This window comes from Oryctolagus cuniculus, chromosome 12 (genome assembly GCF_964237555.1).
Source record: "Oryctolagus cuniculus chromosome 12, mOryCun1.1, whole genome shotgun sequence".
NCBI classification, from domain to species: Eukaryota; Metazoa; Chordata; class Mammalia; order Lagomorpha; family Leporidae; genus Oryctolagus; species Oryctolagus cuniculus.
This window is the reverse complement of record NC_091443.1, coordinates 74,850,257-74,870,421: the sequence shown is the minus strand read 5'-3', so window position 1 is coordinate 74,870,421 and position 20,165 is coordinate 74,850,257. Positions and strand designations below refer to the sequence as shown.

At 54.0% G+C, this 20,165-nt stretch overlaps 1 protein-coding gene across 1 annotated transcript in view; it reads left to right on the top strand.

The window, feature by feature from the left end:
- GNB5 (G protein subunit beta 5) overlaps nt 1–20,165 on the top strand; it is a gene marked incomplete at its 3' end in the record, with an annotated part of 32,987 nt that continues 12,822 nt past the window's right edge. Inside the window, 4 exon segments of the mRNA NM_001082170.1 lie at nt 1–112; nt 12,936–13,072; nt 16,799–16,840; nt 18,759–18,835. Coding sequence (NP_001075639.1) covers nt 1–112; nt 12,936–13,072; nt 16,799–16,840; nt 18,759–18,835 — 368 coding nt within the window.

Sequence of the window (20,165 nt, the reverse complement as noted above, 5' to 3'; positions counted from 1 at the left end):
ATGGCAACCGACGGGCTGCACGAGAACGAGACCCTGGCGTCGCTCAAGATCGAGGCCGAGAGCCTCAAGGGCAAACTGGAGGAGGAGCGGGCCAAGCTGCACGACGTGGAGCGTGAGTGCGGGCCGGGCCGGGGGCGGGGGCGGCGCGCCGGGAGGCGGGCCGGGTGCACAGGGCAGGCTGCGGGCGCGCGCCGGCGCGGGGAGGGAGGCCCCGGGCCCGGCGCGCGGGCGAGGCGAGGCGCGGGGAGCGGCGCCGAGGCCCGCCTGGGAGGCTCGGGATCCGCGGGCCCGGTGGCCGCCGCCGCCTGCCCGCCGCGCTGGGATGGCATCCCCGCCGCTGCCGGGCGCGGCGTCCGGGGTGACCGCGCGGCCTAGGCTGAGCTCGGGTTTTGTTTGCATCGTCGGCTTTCTGCAGCGCTGTGGCGTCCCTGGCCGAGGACCCAGACTGATCCCGAAGCTGTTTTTCGCCAATCTCAACCCACTCTCCTTAGGGGGCGGGAGGCGGATGGGGGAGGGGAAGCCGAGGAGCTCAGCGGACCCAGCCATTTCGGGCGTTTCTGGCCACTTCCAGAGCTTTTGGATAGATGCGCGTGGTCGGCCCAGGCGGGCAGTGGCAGCCCTGTTTGAACGTGCGTTGTTACTGCCCAGCAGCTCGGGATCGAGAACCGGCTCTGGGCTGGTGGATGAGTGCACGCGACAACAGCCAGCTTCGGTGGCCTCGGCCCCGTCGGCTGTCCTGAAGTGGCAGCTGGCTCGTCCCAGCCGAGGTGCAGCCCAGGGCCAGGCTTGGGGAGGTCGTCCTACCTCGTCCTACCTCCTCGCTCTGCAGCCCCGGGGGTGACTCGCTGAGCAAGGCCTCCACGAAGTGCCTGTGCACTCCCGCACCTTGTGCCTGGGCTCCCCTCAGCGCCTTTAGCGTTCCATTCTGTTTTTGGAAAATCACTTGGTGGAAACAGATGACCTGAATCTATGGCGTGCTATGTTTTCCTGGTGGGCGCTCTAAGCTCCTGTGTGGCGAATTAACCATAAACCCCAAATAGGTAGGCAAATTGCAAGTTAGTTTTCTTTCTTTTTAAGCTCTATTTATTCGAAAGGCAGAATTCCAGAGAAGGAGAAGCGGAGAGATCTGCTGGTCCACTTTGGCCAGCCTGAAGCCAGGAGCCAGGGGCTTCATCTGGTCTCCCCCGTGGATGGCAGGGGCCTGAGCACTTGGACCATCTTCTGCTGCTTTCTCAGGCTGTGTGAGCAGGAAGCTGGGTGGGAGGTGGAGCAGCCTCAATTTCAGCCGGCGCCCATGTGGGGTGCCAGTGGCACATCGCCCGTCACAGGAATTAATTTTCTTAATTGACAGCTTTGGTTCAGCTGCCCAGTGCACCATCAGGAAACCTGGTTCCTTCTGCCTTCTGCATACCTCCGAGCACTGGCATTTGCCACATAGTTAAGATATGCTTGCCACAGCGCCAGACATTTCTTCTAAATCCCAGGCAGGAAGAAGTGGGTGTGACTGTTTGCTCCTTCTTTTCAGGACAGCAGCACTTTGCCCAGAAACTCTCCTGTCTCCTCCCAAGATTTCTGTGGGCGCTTCGCAGGCAAGACCAAGGCCACGTGGCCGCTGCAAGGAAGGCTGGGAAAGGGAGAACTGGCTGGGCCAAAGCTGGGTCTCTGTTACCAGGAGAGGAGTGGGGAGTGGGTGTTGAGAAGCGTGAGCTGGGGCTGCCCCGTCTCCCCGTGCAGGTTTCTGCACTGTGCAGGTGATGACCTCAGTACTGGCCGTGCTGAGAAGTCCAGGGACCAGGATCCCCGCCCCGGCAGGCCGAGTGGCGCGTCTGCTTTCCTTCTTGTTTGTTTTGTTTTTGCCAAACTGCTTTAGCTGGATGCAGAGAACGTTCTTCAGAAGGGCAGTGGTCTCAGGGCTGATGCAGTGCAGCTGGATCCCGGATGGGCACTGGTTTGGGTCCCAGCTGCTCCACCTCCAACCCAGCTCCCTGCTCATGCACCTGGGAAGGCAGAGGAAGGTGGCCTAGGTGGTGAGGAGACCAGGATGGAGTTCCAGCCTCCTGGCTTCGGCCCGCCCCATCCTCAGCTGTTATGACCAGTTGGGGAGTGAATCAGCAGATGGAAGACCTCTGTCTCCTTTCTCTCTCTCTTCTCTCTCTAATTCCATTTTTCAAATCAATAATTAATCATTAATTTTAAAAAAAGTCATAGCCTCACCAGATGCCCAAATCACTAGGGCCACAGATCTTAGACTGTGACTCTCCAAAACTGTCAGCTGAAATAAAACTTCCCTCCTTTCTGAGTAGCTCCCCACGTGTCTCCAGTGTTTCTGTTAAAGTAACAAAACACTGACTAATGCAGTATGTAATTCTGTCAATTAAAAAATAAATAAAAGCTACTTTATTCTCTCTTTTAAAGACAAAGCCCCTCCCTGGGATAGTTCCAGCCTTCCCTGGGACTTTGTAAGTTGCTTACAGCATAGAGGTGGTGGCGGCGTGGCTCTGGGCCACCCCAGAGGGCCTCCCTCTGCAGAGCCTGATTGGCGCCCCCAGGGAAGGGTCCGTCCTCACCTGCGGGGATCAGAATTTTTGAGTTGAAAATTCCGGCAGCCAGGTGACTGCTCCCTTCTGTTTCCCTGCAGCTTCCAGACCATTGCTTTTCTCTTTTTCTCCAATTTTTCTTTATTTGAAAGGCAAAGAGAGAGAGAGAGAGATCTTTCATCCACTGGTTCATTTCCCAAATGGCTGGGGCCGGGCCAGGCCGAGGCCAGAAGCCCGGAACTCCACCTGGGTGTCCCGCGTGGGAGGCAGAGGTCCTGGTACCTGGGCCCTGCCTGGTAGCAGGGAGCCGGATCAGAAGCCGAGCAGCCAGGATTTAAACCAGGGTCTGACCCAGGATGCTGGCCCGGTGCCAACCATTGCTTTCCCTTTCCCCTGTTCCTTTAAGGCTCCTGCCACTCAGCTGACTCCTCCTGTCCGACCCGCGTAGTCTCCTGACCTCCCAGGCAGTCTTTCCTAGGACTGTGGCTTGGGTCCTCTTTGTGACCCTAAGCCCTGCCTCACCCTGGGTGTCTTCGGGGTCCACGAGAGTGACCCTGAGGACATGCGGCCCCTCACTGCATCCCAGCGGCCTACTCCACACTCCCCCCGGGCCTTGTCAGCACTCAGATGCGCACCTCCTCCCAGACCTCTCATCGCTGCGTCCTGCGCTGACCACAGTCTCTCCGTGCTCGCTCTTCCCCGAGTCCGGCGCTGAGACGTCGGGTATCTGGCCAGCTGGCCCTCGCTCCTTTGCCGTCCATCTCTTCTTCAGCACTGGCGGGCAAAACCTTGGCCCCAATGCACCTGCTGTCCTCACTCTCTTGCCTGCCCTTGAACCCCAGCTGCCGCTACCAAAGTGGCACCCGGTGGAGGTCACGATGCCGTTATTCACTCAGGGCTGCCCAGCGGTCCCTGTGGCCACTTCTTCCTGGTGGCGATTTCAGACTCTTTCCTTCTGCACAGGTCTCTGACCACCCCCCACCCCACTGCGCCCTTGCTCCCCGTCCGCAGAAAACAGAAGCTGGACGCTCACCCTTCAGCTGCACACTTTCCAAGCCACTGTCTTGTGTACCGACCCTGACACCTGTCCCCTGCCCGACGTGGTCAGTTCCCTCCCACACCAGGCCCAGGATCCCAGCGACCTGCAGCGCGAGCCACAGAGCAAGGAAGTCAGGCAGCAAGTGGGAAGCGAGCAAGGGGGAGCAGAGGGAAGTGTCCACAGAAGGTGGCCCAGGGAGGGGCTTTTGAATTCAGACCTGAAGGGAGGGAGGAGCCTGTGATGGTCACAGGAAAAGCACTGCAGGCAAAGGGAACAGCAATGCAAAGGCAGCAAGGGGAGTGGATATGGGGCATCTGAGGATGACCCTGGAGGCCCTACCCTGTGCCATGAGACCCCTTTGGAGCCATAGCTAAGGTGACTGACACATCCAGATTGGCACAGGATGCTGGGATTTGACATGGGAGTTCCTGCATCCTGGGGTGCCCTTTAGTCCTTGGCACACCGGCACAGTTGGTCAGCCTCCTGCTAGCTCGCACTTGCCCGGATTCACAGGGCAGTGCTGAAGCTCCGTGGAGTAACCACGGCTCTCGTGATGCCAGCCTCGCATATCAGAGCGCTAGTTCAGGTCCCAGCTGCTCAGCTTCTGATCCAGCTTCCACAGCTCACTAGGCTAATCCTCCGCCTTGCGGCGCCGGCACACTGGGTTCTAGTCCCGGTCGGGGCGCCGGATTCTGTCCCGGTTGCCCCTCTTCCAGGCCAGCTCTCTGCTGTGGCCAGGGAGTGCAGTGGAGGATGGCCCAAGTGCCTGGACCCTGCACCCCATGGGAGACCAGGAAAAGCACCTGGCTCCTGCCATCGGATCAGCGCGGTGCGCCGGCCGCAGCGGCCATTGGAGGGTGAGCCAACGGCAAAGGAAGACCTTTCTCTCTGTCTCTCTCTCTCACTGTCCACTCTGCCTGTCAAAAAAAAAAAAAAAAAAAAGAATTCAACACAACAAAATTGTAGAGCATTAACTTTTAGGGGGAAATGAACTGTTCCTGGCTCCACACCCCTGAGTTCAACTCCATCCCTCCCGCTGTCAGACCTGTGTCCATTTTGTTATGCTCTGCTACGGTTTAAGCCTGAGTTTTCATCCCAAACTCATGCAGGACTTTAAACCCCAAAGTCTTATGTGAAAGGTATTAGGAGGATGGAGGGGCTGGTGCTATGGCGTAGTGGGTAAAGCCACCACCTGCAGCACCAGCATCTTATATGGGCACCAGTTCGAGTCCTGGCTGCTCCACTTCTGATCCAGCTCCTTGCAGAAGATGGCACAAGTGCTGTGCCCCTGCCACCCACAAGGGAGACCTGGAAGAAACTCCTGGCTCCTGACCGCAGCCTGGCTCAGCCCTGGCCATTGTGGCCATCTGGAGAGTGAACCAACAGATGGCAAGATTTCTGTCTCTCTCTTTCAAATAAATAAATAAATCCAAAAACAAAAAAGAAGCTGGACACTTAATCCAATCGTGGTGTTTAGAGGAGGAGCCTCTGGAAAGTGATTAGATCAGACACTGGTGTGGGCCTCCTGTGATTAAATTCCAGTGGCTTTATATAAGGAGGGGGAGAGACAGATAGACACTGTGCACCCTGTGTCCCTTGCCATGCAATGCTCTGCCAGCCAGACATTGTCACCAGGTTAGGTCCCGGGACCTTGCGCCTCTAGTACCATGAGCCAAAACAGACATCTTTTCTTTAACAGGTTATCCTGCCTCAGGCATTTCAGTACAGTAACAAAAAGCTTACTGATAAAGGCCCTCATCCCCAGGTCAGGCCCTTGGCCAACACCAGCTACAGGAGGTAGCTTGTATGGACCATTTGATGGGAAACCGCACCTGGTGGAAAACCAGCCTCCATCAAGCTCTTTCTGCGAGGGGCCCTCCTTTCCCCCTAAACCTCCAGAGCTTGCTGCGTTTCCCTGAGTGTTTCTGTCACTTTCTGCTCATCTTCTACCACGGGGAAGGGCTCCCTTGCGTGATTCTGTAGCACCGTAGAATCCTGTACATGCAGTAAGTCTCTGGAAGGATGCCCAGAGAAACGTGTTATCCAGAAAGGATGGAGGAAGGCACTTGTCATTTTATGCATATCTGTACATTTACTGCCTTTATAGTAAAAAAAAAAAAAAGTATTAGAATGGAGTCGTGATTAAGAGGCAAAGGAGGTGGGGGGCAGTTCAACTCCGAGGAGTCTTAGATTTGAAATTAACCAAGGAATGATCTGGAAGCCAGACTAGAAGCAGCCGGGGCAGGCAGGGTGCCCTGTTCATTGGAGCTCACGTGAGTTGCAGCTTCCCCGGGGCTGACTGGGAACTTCCTCCAGATGCCCAGCTCCTTTGAGACAGGTTCTAATATTGTTAACGAACAAAGCAACCCCAGGCAAATTCTGGTAATTTCTCAGAGTGCAAAGCCACACTAAATCTGAATAAAGCATAGGATTAATTATCAGAAGCTATTGAGTTTTTTCTAAAAATGTGATTTTATGGAAGGTTTTATTCTCAAATGCCTTATGGCTGGGCCTTGGACTATTTTAATTGTATGGTTTAGTGGAAAATCTAGGAGAACCGAGCTTCTGGATTAGCCTGAAGCACCTCATGTGTTCATTTCCTTTTTCCGTGCTCTAAGGAATGAGGCCTGTGGGAAGTGTTTCCCAGGTATCCTCTTCCCTGCTGCTCTGCCACATGCAGCCTGCAGGGGGAGGCAGAGAGCCAGGCTGCCTTCCATTTCCTCTCCCCTTTCTTAGGCTCTGCAGTCACACCCAAGCTGGCTAAGCAAACAGGAGTTTCTAGAAGACCTTCGGAATAAGCTGGTGCTCACTGTGGGAACCTTAGACATGTAGAAGACAAGTCACTTTTAATTCTTCCGCCGAGAGCTAGCTACTTTTAGTGTTTTGATGTATTCCGCACCTCATGTTTTTATGTTTGTGTGTGTGTGTGTATATATATATATATATATATAATTTATAAACATACTTAAGATAATACTAGGTCTTAAGATTGTACTTTGAGCCTAGTTTTACATTCAAGACAGTAGATTGAATAGCTTCCTATGCAATTTACATTTCTCTTTTTTTAAAAAAGATTTATTTATTTATTTGAAAGGCAGAGCTACAGAGAGGCAGAGAGGAAGAGGTCTTCCATCCTCTGGTTCATTCCCCAAATGACCTCAATTGCTGGAGTTTTGCCGATCCAAAGCCAGGAGCCAGGAGCTTCTTCCAGGTCTCCCACATGGGTGCAGGGCCCAAGTGCTTGGGCCATCTTCTACTGCTTTCCCAGGCCATAGCAGAGAGCTGGATCGGAAGAGGAGCAGCCAGGACGTGAACCAGTGCCCAAATGGGATGCTGGTGCTTTAACCTGTTGCACCACAGCACCGGCCCCTTTCTTACTATTTTCAGCGCATTTACCTCTATAGCAATATAAAAAGCATTAAAAAAAAAAAAAAAAAAAAACCCTCTCCCTGTCCCTAACCCCCTTTCCCCTCTCCATTCTCTCCTGTCCTAAACACAGTTCATTTCCTTGTCCCTTCCCTTCCGGAAGCCCTCTTTCCCCCCAGATTGTGTTCATCAGTCCCCAGCCCCTGGCTCCCCACCTCTACAGTTTGATTCCTGGCTGCCAGGCACCTGTCAGGTGCTTCAATTTGCCTTCCCAATTAAACCTCAGAACTACCAGGGCTAGTGCCATGGCTCACTTGGTTAATCCTCCACCTGTGGTGCCAGCATCCCATATGAGCGCCGGGTTCTAGTCCTGGTTGCCCATCTTCCAGTCCAGCTCTCTGCTGTGGCCCGGGAGTGCAGTGGAGGATGGCCCAAGTGCTTGGGCCCTGCACCCCATGGGAGACCAGGAGAAGCACCTGGCTCCTGGCCTCGGATCGGCGCAGCACTGGCTGTAGCGGCCATCTGGGGAGTGAATCAACAGAAGGAAGACCTTTCTCTCTATCTCTTTCTCTCTCACTGTCTGTAACTCTGTCAGATAAATTAAAAAAAAAAAAAAAAACAACTCAGAACTACCACAGGGTTTGGGTCATTTGTAGTCTGTTGTACCAACACACAAACAAAAATGGACACTAAGAGCCTAACTTCCCACCTGCATGTTCCCTACCCCAACTCCTATGCATCCTTCAAAACCAGGCTCTGGTGCCATGGCCTCTGATGGCCACATCGCCCTCTGGCTCCCTGACACGGGTGGCAGCCCCTGTTAGCTACCACCAGGCTTCACTGGGCTTGGTGCCACGGCCTCTGATGGCCACATCGCCCTCTGGCTCCCTGACACGGGTGGCAGCCCCTGTTAGCTACCTCCAGGCTGCACTGGGCTTGCTCCTGGGTGCCGCTGGCCTGTCTGCCCTCTCCACCCTGCGAGCTCAGTGGGAGCAGGGGATTCTTGGCATGTGCTGGGGGCCCTGGAGACCTCACACCAGTGCCCACTCCTCCTCTCAGTGCTCCTCGTGGGTTCCAGCCAGCTGTCAGCTTCTGATCCCAGAATACTGAGTGGCTCAAGCTTCCTGGGCTCCGGCCAAGGAGGCGGCTGGACTCGCAGCTCCCAGACACGGGAAGGAGAGCATCCGGGGGCCAGGGAGCAGGCCCTGCTGGAGCAGCTTCCAGGCTGTTCCAGGCACATCTTGGAGGGACCACGGCCAAGTGTGACGCAGCAGGTGGCTGTTTGCTGGAGAGTCTCCTACTAGGTTCTGCAGTACTAGCTGCACCATCGCTGCCTTCCACGTCTGTGGGAAGGCCGATCGACTGTCAGTGCTGTGGGGACCGCGTGCGAGCAGGCTGCCGTCACCCGGGCATGCGTGAGCTCCGTTAGGGTGTGCGGCACCGTGACTCAGCCTGCACAGTCTGTTCTGATGCAGATGTTGATTTCATACCTTTGGGGCTTTGGGCTTTCCGCGTCCTCAGTGTGGACAGCCCACTTCCTACCCCGCTGGTCTGACGCGTCCTTTAGGCTGAACTCCAAATCACCCCAAAAAGCCCCGTGCAGTGCTCCCTGTGCCCACACTCCCAGCCCAGCGAGGCACACGTTGTATTGAAATCATCTTTGTAGCTCCATCTCCTGCCGTTGATCCTCAACTCCAGGGGGGGCCGGGAGAGACTCGCACGTGGCCCCCGAGCCTCCACACACCGAACTGGGAAGAGCTCAAGCTGTCGTCACATGGTGGTAAGATTGTGTGTAGTAAAGAAAACTCTGGTTGTTCAGGGCCAAAAAGGAAGACAAAGGCTGGATGCTGGGCTCCTTGGCTCAGGAAACGTCAGCCACCACTGCATCTCCCCCAGCGCTAGTGAGTTCACCCTGATAAACTGATGAGTAGCTTGGCACCCGCAGCTGGGACGGTGGGTTGGGGGTAGGGAAAGGAGAGGTACAGAAAAAGCAGAGAAAGGGGCTTGGGAGCTCTGTTGGCTCTCCTAGAACTGCTGCCTGCGACTGCTGCTGATTGAAATTCAGTAAATAACCAACGACTTCAAAAAGCTCAGGCAACATTGGGATCAAGAGATAGGCTTGTTTTAGTGCAGTATTTGGAAATCCATGCATCATTTTTTCATAGCACACATTTTTCTGTGAAGACCCCTTGTACTAAGCATTTCTCATTTATTCTTTCAATAAAGATGACTGGGTCCCCTCTCCGTGCGCACTGGCAAAGACCACAGCTGACACTCAGGAAGTGTTCCTGTGGGGCCAGGCTGGAACAGGCGTCCCAGCAGCCCCACCAGGGGAGCCAGGCAGCCGGACGGTGGAGGAGGCGTGCAAGGTCATGTGGCTGCTGTGTGGCCCAGCCAGGCAGCCCCGGTCCAGAACCTGGATGCTTAACTGCTCTGCTCCAGTTATGCCTCCTGGAAAAGCAGTGCAAAACAGCACCCCTGTCTCCTCAGTTCACCACGTGGTGGAATGTCTTACCGGGTACCATTATGTTCTGGCAGAGTCTTCTTATAGAAACCCACAGACGGCATTCAGCATCTCTGTCGAACATGTACGTCCTGGAGGGATGGCCTATCAGGAAGGCCAGGAAGAAGCCACGTCCGCCCTGAGCTGTGTTCCCACAGATAGCACACAGGGGTCGTCACCTCATCTCCAGACTGTTGTTCTGCCTGATGGGTGAATTCCTTTTTTTAAAGGATTTATTAGTTGTTTATCTGAGAGGTTTTCCATCCACCGATTCACTCCCCAAATGGCTGCAGTGGCCCTAGGCTGGTCCAGGCCAAAGCCAGTAGCCCACACACCATCCAGGTACCTTGCTCAAGGCAGGTGGGTGCAGGGGCCCAAGCACTTGGGTCCTCATCCACTGCCTTCCCAGGTGCATTAGCAGGGAGCTGGATGACAGGCAGAGCGGTGGCGACTCAGATGTGGGATGCTGGCATCCCAGGTGACAGCTTTAACCCACTGTACCACAGTGTCAGCCCCTGAATTTTTTTTTTTCTTTAATTCAAGATATATAAGTTTTGGCAGATAGAAGCAGGATGGAGTGGGTTGGAAGTGAATCTCTCTGTGGGAAGGGAGAGTGTGGTGAGAAAAAATAATTAATAGTTGGGATGTGTTCAGATTCATGTTATGTAACAGGAGCCCTATTTTAGTTAGAATGAATCATCTTTTGTTTTTTTAAGACGGACATTAAAAGCTACGGTTATCTTAACGCTAAATTGGAGGAAGCAGCAGTAAGATCATCTGAAGTTCCAAAGTAAGCCGCCAAATCGAATGTATTCATGACTCTGAGCCGAGCCGGGCTGTGGAAGAGGCCTAGAAGAGTTCAAAGAATTCAGTCTTTTTTTAAACTTCAATCAGTGTATTTTTGTGAAGAGAGTGTTATAAAAGGCTAACGCACTATTGGTGGCAGTAAATAATGCAATGTTTTAGCAAAAGCAGTGGCATCATAATTGAATATTCTCGAAGCACTTCCGAGTTTAGCAAGGATTGCTACAGTTTGTGTTTTCACAGAGACTGTTTTGCACACCTGTGTGCTTTCATCTTAAAAATGGGGCCACTAAAGGGAACCAAGACCTTTTGGAGAAATGGCCCCTTCCCAGGCCAACGGACGAGCAGGAGTGTGGCGGGCCGGTGCCCAGGGAGAGTCACAGAAACCTGCCTGATGGTGCTCCTGCCAGCCCACCAGGACACCTGGCGCCTCCGGTGGATGCAGTGGGAATGCAGGTTGAGCGTTCCTACTCTGAAAATCCAAAGTCCAGAGTGCTCCAAAACCCAGAACGTTGTGAGCTCCAGCATGACGTCATAGGTGGAAAATTCCACAGCTGACCTCATGTAGCAGGTCACGTTCAAAATGCAGTAAAAATAGTATCTAACGTTATCTTAGGGTGATGCATGCAAACACAAGGCATTTCTTGCTTAGCCCTGGGTCATCCCACCCACAAGATATCTGATTATATTTATATATATATGTAAATATTCTAAAATTCAAAAGAACCTAAAAATCTGAAATAATTCTGGTCCCAAGAGTGTAAGGGATTACAGTCTGTTGGATAAAGTAGGAATTCGTGAGTTCAGGCCAACATAATTAAATAAATAAGTAAATAAGAGACACTCCCCGTTATGTTGAAGCCATAGATGCAGAAGGAATGATAGACTTCACAAAATCACCACTTGCCAGTCACCGTCACAATAGCTGGTTCAAGCAAAAATCATTAATGGATGTTGAAATAAGGGTATTCAGGTGTGAAGGCCAACACGCTATGTATATATTCTCAGAGCTCATCCCCACGAGATGCTTGTTCATAACAAGCGGTAGATGGGTGGCTCTGTGATGGAGAAACCTGGCAGGTGCCGCCTGAACCCAGCGACCAAGTTCGCCTCCCCAGCAGTGGGCTGCGGCCCTCAGTAGGCTGCAGAGCAAGAACTCGGCGTCAAGTCTGCCATGTTCCAGTGATGGTGCCGTGCCCAAACCTCCCCATGAGGAAGCGTCAGATAAAACCAACCCAACCCAGGACACAGAGTGACTGGGCCTTAAAGACGCGGGGTAGCTGAAATGCGACATGTGGCGCTGGGAAGGGCAAGTGTCGTGGACCGGGGCATCTCGGTGACGGCCGTCGCATGGATGGTGTGGTTCCAGCGTGGATTTTCTGGTTGTGGTCATTGCACTGTGGTTCTATGAGAGTTCTTTGTTTTTCAGAAAAGTCACACCGGAGTGTTTAAGGGGAGAGAAGGGCAGAAGAAGGCAGCATGGGAGAAGGTGGGACAGGGAGTAAGGGGAAGCGAGAGGGCTTAGATCATGACGTGAAACAAACGAACAAAGGAGAAGTAAGAGAAACCGCGAGGGGAGCCCCCTCAGCCCTGTCCGTCCACTGCAGGAAGGAGGACCACTGTCCCCGGAGCTTCCACAGTGCTTTCCTGGGCTGACCCTGTTAGAGTGCCCTCGGCCCTCCTCCCCACCTGCCTGGAGCAAGGCCCAGCACAGAGGTTTCAGGAGGGAGAAGAGGGGGAGGGAGTTCGGAGCCCTGGCTTCTCCACCTGCCACAGCCGCAGACCTGATCCCCGGGAACTGCAGTTCCCCCACGGGCTCTGTGCAGGGCCAGGGCCCGCCAGCACCTGCACACAGCAGGCCCTCCCAGCCACAGCCTGTGAACTTGTCGCTCTTCTGCTCATCAGGCACACCTCCCCATGAGCCCCCACAAAGCCCTCCCTGGCCTCAGGATGGGAGCTGAGGTTGACACCCAAGCTGCAGCTGGTGCAGCTCCCTACCCTCCAGGGTGGTGGTGGTGGGGGGGGCTTTTAGGATATTGCACTGATCACTGTGGCTCCTAAGTTTTTTAATAAATTCACCATTTGCTGACAGCTCACTCGGTGTTTTTGCTCACTCATTCTCTCCCAGAGCAGGCATGTGCAGCACCTGTCGCATCATGGGCCTGTGCCAAGCTCGGAGGTCCCATAGACACAGGACCTGCTATTGAGCAGCACGTTGCAGCCCTAACACATGGTTTTGTCCAGTCCAGCTTCCCTCGTGACTGAGCACTAGGTAGAAGAGCCAGAAGTCTCAGCCTGGCTCCCAGCTGGTTGCCTGAACCTGTATTAGCCAATGACATCCGAGCTGCCGACTTCCCACCTGTCCAGTGGAGACCACACCTCCCTCTGCCGCCTGCCCTGCCTACCTCTCAGAGCCTTGGCCCTTAAACTGGAGAACTGAGTACAGCCCTTTTACAGTATGAGGTTGCTCAATCCGCACTATACATACGGGGAAGGGTTTGGAAAACATAGTCTTAAACAAAAGGGTAAAACAGCTATGTTCTGTCCGCCCTCTACGGCGGTGTGTTGTTAAATAGGGGATCACGAACCGAATGGTGACACTGAGGTCGCAAGTGGGACCGCCTCCTGTGGAGCCTGGCCCTTGACAACGTGATTGACATGATTGACGACGGCCTTATTCTTTCAGTGCACCAGGTGGCGGAGCGGGTGGAGGCCTTGGGCCAGTTTGTCATGAAGACGAGGAGGACACTCAAGGGCCATGGAAACAAGGTCCTGTGCATGGACTGGTGCAAGGACAAACGGAGGATCGTGAGCTCGTCCCAGGTATGGCCACCATGGAGCAGGTGAGCAGGCTCCGCCCACTACAGCCGAGACGCAGGGCACTGCCCCTCCACTGAGCCTTATGACTTGGGTTCTTGTCTGAACGACCCGATTTGACTAAAGAGTTCTCTTGCATACTGTCGACCTCACCCAGGCAGGTGGGTTTGCAATTAGCAGTAGTTGAAATGCTCTAGACTGCATTTGACGTCTTAATAAACCGCTCAAAATTACTTTTTTTAAAGATTTTTTATTTTTTTTTTTTTATTTTTGACAGGCAGAGTGGACAGTGAGAGAGAGAGACAGAGAGAAAGGTCTTCCTTTTGCCGTTGGTTCACCCTCCAATGGCTGCCGCAGCCGGCGCACTGTGGTCGGCGCACCGTGCTGATCCAATGGCAGGAACCAGGTGCTTCTCCTGGTCTCCCATGGGGTGCAGGGCCCAAGCACTTGGGCCATCCTCCACTGCATTCCCAGGCCACAGCAGAGGGCTGGCCTGGAAGAGGGGCAACCGGGACAGAGTCCGGCGCCCCGACCGGGACTAGAACCTGGTGTGCCAGCGCCACAAGGTGGAGGATTAGCCTAGTGAGCCACAGCGCCAGCCTAAAGATTTTTTTAAAGATTCATTTTGTGTATTCGAGTCCCAGCTACTCCACTTCTGATCCAGATCCCTGTTAATGGCCTGGGGAAAGCAGTGGAAGATGGCCTAAGTGCTTAGGCCCCTGCCACCCATGTAAGAGACCCAGATAAAGCTCCTGGCTTTGGGCTGGCCCGATCCTGCTGTTGTGGCCATTTGAGGAGTGAACTAATAGATGAAAATTCTCTGTCTCTTTCTCTCCCCCTCTCTCTCTAACTCTGACATTCAATTAAATAAATAAACCTTTAAAAATTTAAAAAAAAAAGAATTAACATCCCCAAATGGCTGCAATGGCCAGGGCTGAGCCAGACTGAAGCCAGGAGCCTAGGACTCCATCCAAGTCTCCCACATGGGTGGCAGGAGCCCCAGCACTGGGACCATCTTCCGCTGCTTTCCCAGGCACATTAGCAGGGAGCTGGATTGGACATGGAGCAGCGAGGGCTCAAACCTGTGCTCAAATAGGATGCCCCCCTGCACCTGACAGGCAGCAGCTTAACCCCCTGCACCACAACACCAGCCGCAAAGTGAATTTCTTCATGAGCACATTTCAAGGTCTCATCTGTGAGTGAAACCTTTTTTTAAAGCATTTATTTTATTTATTTTAAATGCAGAGTTACAGAAAGAGGGGCAGGAAGAGACAGAGAGAGGTCTTCCATCCACTGGTTCACTCCCCAAATGGCCGCAACGGCTGGAGTTGGGCCAGTCAAAGCCAGGTCTCCCATGTGGGTGACGGGGTCCAAGCAGTTAGGCCGTCGTGTGCTGCTTTCCTAGGCATGTTAGCGGTGAGCTGGATCGGAAGTGGAGCAGCCGGGATCGGAACCAGCACCCATATGGGATGCTGGTGCTGCAGGCTTTACCCACTACACCACAGCGCTGCCCCCTGATGAGCTGGCATTGGCAGTGACAAGCCATCACTCTGTCTTCTGCTGGTCCCTTGGACCAACCTTATATAAAGCAGACGGAGGTTCTGCAGCATATGAGCAGCCCAGGGAGCTGGAATGATCAGGGACTCTTGGAGGCTGGCTCCCACGGCTTGGTGCTTTTTATGTCTGTTTTTCGGGTACTTGTAGAAGACATAAAGCCATAAACAGAAGTCCATGAGACAGTCTATAAATCACAAGCAGTGTGGGTTTCCTCCCACCCTGCCTTCTGCCCAGCTTTTGTGAAAGAGGGTTTGTTTTTTAAAATAACCCTGTGAGCACTGAACTGTCCACATTCCAGATAACCCACAGGCTCTGGCATCCCCGTCAGTTTTGTGTTGAGTAAGATGGAGGTCACTGATTTCCTGCATTACCTGCAGATCCCAAATACCACATTGCTTTGCCTTTCATCTTGCACCCATGATCCACTTATAGTTATGTGTGTCACCATTTTTCCCCCACTGCCCTGTCACAGTCATTACCATTTTAGAGCATTTCTTTCTAGCGCCTGTATTTTTTTTCCAAATGCTTGTTTTCACAGAGTGGCTATCGAGATGTTCTCATTGCTCCCTAGCTTTTCTGACTTTTTAAATCCTTGCAAGTATGCTACACGCTGGGTTTTCTGTGGCTCACACAGCACACTTACTTGAGGGGGGCAGGGAGGTTGCAGGGAGGGTGCCCGTGGTGCCCTGGTATGCCCTGTCCACCCACCTCTGCTCCAGAGAGCTGGGACGTGGGTGAGCGCAGGGAGAGATGGGAGAGCACAGGAAGGCTCTGGAACAGACTTGACTCATCAGCCACCTTCTCCCTTACAAGGCAGGAGGTGAGTCACCCTGTCCAGGTGGGCTGAGGCCCGTTCTCTCCCGGCATGTAGATCCAGGATCCCAGAAGGCACGTGGTGGGTGGGCGGTGGGTGGGCAGGCAGTGAGGTGAAGGAAACCACCGACATGGGCAGTGTGCTGTCGATTCCCTTGGCTCAGGGAGCCGGGGCTCTAAGCAGGAGCACCCTGGGGTGCAGGTGCTGAGTGCCTGCCCTGTTCTCTGCACGACAGCCTTACCTGGTCTGCCCCACACATCGTGTGTGGCCGCCGAGTCAGAGACATCGATGAGAAGAACCAGTGTGCTTAGGAAAGGTTCCAAACCAACTTTGACTTACTCTGTGGCCCTTCTGCCGCATACAGCATTAATGTAGAAATCTCACATCACATCGTGCAGAGCAAGCAGCCATGTCACTTGACAGTCGGCCTGGCATCTGTCCCGGAGGGGTTTTCTCCAGCCTTACCTTCTCTGCCTTAGTCACCAGATTTGACGCAAAAACCAAGCCTGCTGTAGAAGCTGCAGGTTGACCTTCACTGAGGGTGCGCAGGGATTCACGCACAGACACAACTCAGCTGCCCGGAGACCCTCTGTCTGCCCGCAGATCCCCTGTGTCATGTTCTGGACAGGTCCCTGCTTTGTAGGGGTCAGGGCTTCTGTGGGCTCCCCTCTGGTGGGTTCGTGCTACAAGCAGATGACACTGCTGTCTGTGTGTCACCAGCCTGGCGCTCACCCAGCAGGGAGCGCTGTTTATTTACAGAACAGCTGCCTGCGGGGCTCCCAACCATCACAGGTGCACGGCACACCTCGTCCTCCATGTGAGTGGGAGCTTCAATGTCTCCAAGCACCAGCAGGCGGGGAACTGACCCGGGACCCACTCAGCCCTTACCAGAGCTGTCCATGAAGACAGTGGACAGAGAATGGGGGCCATTAGGGTGCGCAGCTGCGGGGAACCGAGACCGCACAAGAGGACAGCATAGTGGGGATGGCGTGGGAGAGAGAGCTTATCACTTCCTGTCCAGTGCCCACAGGTGATCTCGGGTTTTTTTCGCCCTGTGTAGCTGTTTGGCATTTAGGGGGTGGAGGATAACAGTGATGCACCAGCCGTCTGTGCTTGGCTGATGAATGGTATTAACCGAGGATCTGGGCCCTGTTGTCTGTATGCGTAGCTCTAAGAAATGCCAGGCTGCAGAGCCCAGCGCCACCTCCCTCCCTGCCCTTTTAGAGAGCAGGCTGAAGGGTCTTGATTCACAGAAACTTACTCTGGCCTTGCACTCCCCACTCGTGTTCGTGAGGAATTCTGGGCAGCTCTTGGTAAGACCCTGTGGACAATTCCTGACCTCTTTTCTCTTCTCCCTCCAGGATGGGAAGGTGATCGTGTGGGATTCCTTCACCACCAACAAGGTGAGGCCTTGTCCCTTTCTGGGCTGACAGGTGCCCTGCGGTGGTCACCTTGCAGCCCAGCCAGCCCTGTGTAGCCTTGGTTCCTTCTCCATATGCCACCTCCCACCCAGAGAGATCCCCCTACCCCATGAGCCTGCAGGGCCACCCTGGAGGGGGTGGATAGGAAACGGGCCATGGGCGAGCCGTGGAAAACTTGTCACCTGCAGACGTGCAACTGCATCGTGTATTTTCCTTCTGAATGAAGACAACAGTCCCAAGACCCTTGGTTGTGTCTCCCCACTCTGGCTTTGACCAGGCTGCGTGGCACCGTGGAAGTGAGCGTGCGGTAGCAGGGCAGGGAGAGGCCAAATCATCCCAAGCCCCTCGTAAGGCCCGGGCCTGCACAGCTCAGATTAGATCTAAGTTTAGACTCTTAGGATCAAGGCTTCGGTCTACGCATGGGTTCACCTGTAGAGCTGTGTGCACCTCTGGGCATTCACAGTCCGCAGTGTTGCATATTCAGTAGGATCCCAGTGTTTACTCAGCAGCTCTTCCTTCTCACCCTGCATTTAAAAAACAAAGAGGCTGTATCTGTCCCAGCGGAGCAGGGTCCCAGCTCTCCCTTGCTCTGACTGGTCAGGTGGTGTCACCGCCAGCCCAGCCGCTGTTCCGAGACCCAGTCAAGTGGGGCTCCAGAACCGCTTTGCAGAGCAGGGTCCCTAAGCGCAGGTGCTTGGGAAATGATAAAAATAAGCACTTGCTCATCAGCACAGGGCTGTCTCACAGGTGCCTGCAGCCACGGGGAAGCCCATGCAAGTGTCTGCCCCTCCCTGTACCCCCGAACCCCTTGGCATGCTGGACTGTGTGCTGTTTTGTTGTTTCTGTGTACATGTGGGTGTGGCGGAGAGCACACACTGACCACTGGAGCACTGCAGGGGCGCCCCATGGCCGCTGGCAGGGAAGGTGGCCATTACCTGTAGGGAAAGGGGTATACCTCCGGGGTGTCCTGGGAGGGAGCAGCCACCTCCACACACACACACAGGGCGGCGGTGGCAGCATCTTGACGTCCTGAAAGGCTTCTGAATGTGGTGTGTGAGTGTGATGACAGAATCGTGGCAAAACACAAAACCTGGAAAAGTACAGAGAATCCTACCAGAAAAGAAGCCCTGCCCTTGAACATGGCTTGGGAATCAATGCCAGCCACGCCGCAGAGGCAGCACGAGGGCCAGGCAGGACAAGAGGCCAGCCTGCATGGGGTCCCATCCCGTTAGTGTTAGAACCAGGAGCATGGGCCACACCCCCACAGAAATAAGACCACAGGTGTGTTTGAAACATGGTTTTCATGCAGGGGGATGTGGGTGCCTCAGCCGCAAGCCTGGGGCTGGTGCGCCTAATCCTTAGTGCTCTGGTTCAGCTGGGTCTCTTTCATGCAGGAGCACAGCCCAAGGCCACCCTCCCCTTCCCGCCCCTCCTCTTCAGACCTGCCCAGGAATGGTGCCAGGACCCACAGCTAGCAAAGGCCTTGGTGTACCCACACGTGAACAAATAGTATCCATAGAAAAAGCCACCCAAGAACCTATCTGGAAAATAGGACTCCAAGTAAATTAGGTCAAGTCCGTCTCAGCAAGGGGACCTGGAGCTGGCTTTTAGAGACAGGAGCGCTGGTGCCCGTGCATTAGGGACCAGTGGTGTGGCTGGGCTGAGAGGTTTCCACACAGCCTGTACGTCCGTGACGTACTCCGTGGTTGAGGGTGGGGAGGCTGGGTCTCCTCGTCACCCTCCAGCCCCTCTGCACCACACACTTCCCTCTCCAAGCAGAGCCCGAGTGCATCCTGCAGGCAGGAACTCCGATGATTTCGTTTTGTGAGACTTACACGTGAAGCGTGGAGTGTGGCGGCCCGCGTCGCTCTCACGCTCACCCCTACCTGCTGTGTTTCAGGAGCACGCGGTCACGATGCCCTGCACGTGGGTGATGGCCTGTGCTTACGCCCCATCTGGATGTGCCATTGCTTGTGGGTAAGTTGGGGCTGCAGCGGCTTGAAAGGCCTCTTGATAGCCACAAAATACCATTCTCTTGGCAAAAGCAAGCAAACAGGCCAGAGCTTGCAATCCAGTTGCTTACGAAGCAACGTGTTAAGTTTCTCCTTGAGCTTCCGGAAAGAAGAAACCCCAAGACCCTCTCATGGGTTTTTTCATGACAGAGTGACAGGAGCACAAATTCCAGGCCTGTCCCCTGGCTTGCTTTCCCCGATGCCATTGGTGGGACTGTACATTGCTGTAGACATTTCAGAAGGCAGGTTGGTAAGTGGCCAGAAATGTGTCAGCTTTGATCTAGTGACGCATCTAGGAACTTGTTTGAAATGAATGACCCAAAATAGAGAAAATGCATACGAACAACGTTGATTGCAGCATTTTTACATTTTTGATTTGTTTATTTTCATTTTATTTAAAGGGCGGGGGAGAGAGACAGCGTGATCTTCCTTTCACTGGTTCACCCCTCTTGATGCCTGAAAAAGCCAGGGTTGGGCCATGCCAAAGCCAGGAGCCAGGAACTCAGTCTGGGTGCACCACTTGGGTGGAAGGGGCCCAGGTGCTCTTCTGTCCCCTGAGGCACGTTAACTGGAAGCTGGAATCAGGTGCAGAGCCAGGGCTGGATCCCGGCATTGCCGTGTGAGATGCAGTCATGACAAGCAGCAGTGCTACCGCTGCCCCGGATCCGAGTTCCCACTGGTAACTCCGGCACAGCACTTCCCAGCCTTGGCTCTGTGGCATCTTGCCATGCCAGTATCGCACCACACCTGTGCCACATTCTCTAAATGTCTTTGAAGGGTAACAGGCTATTTTATCTCCATCTGCCTGGCTACTGAGTCCATCTCTCATTTGGGTCCAAACTTGAAAGCTAAACCCCCTCCCCGTAGTATTAGCATAGTCCCCTCCCCCCACCAAAAATGTGTCAGTTGATTGTGATCATAAGTATTTCTCATTTGTCACACACTTACTGCAAGCACCTGTGGGCAAGGCAGGGGCTCAGGTGTCAGTGGAACTAATGAATAAAATTCCTTCCTGCAAGCAAGAAGAGACATTAAAAATGGAGAATGACCACGACCTGTGCACCCATCAGGTGCCAAGAGTCCCTCTGACCTCCTCCTATAATCGCCACAGCAGCCCCATGGGACCCATGGATAGGCTTTGCTCCAGTTTATTGCTGGGGAAACTGAGGCCCGGGGAACCTATGAAACAACCAAGATCATAAAATTAGGTCCTACAGCAGCCAGTCAACAGCCAATACAAAACGTCTCATAGCAATGCACATAACCCTGAGTGATAAGTATGCCAGTAGGGCTGC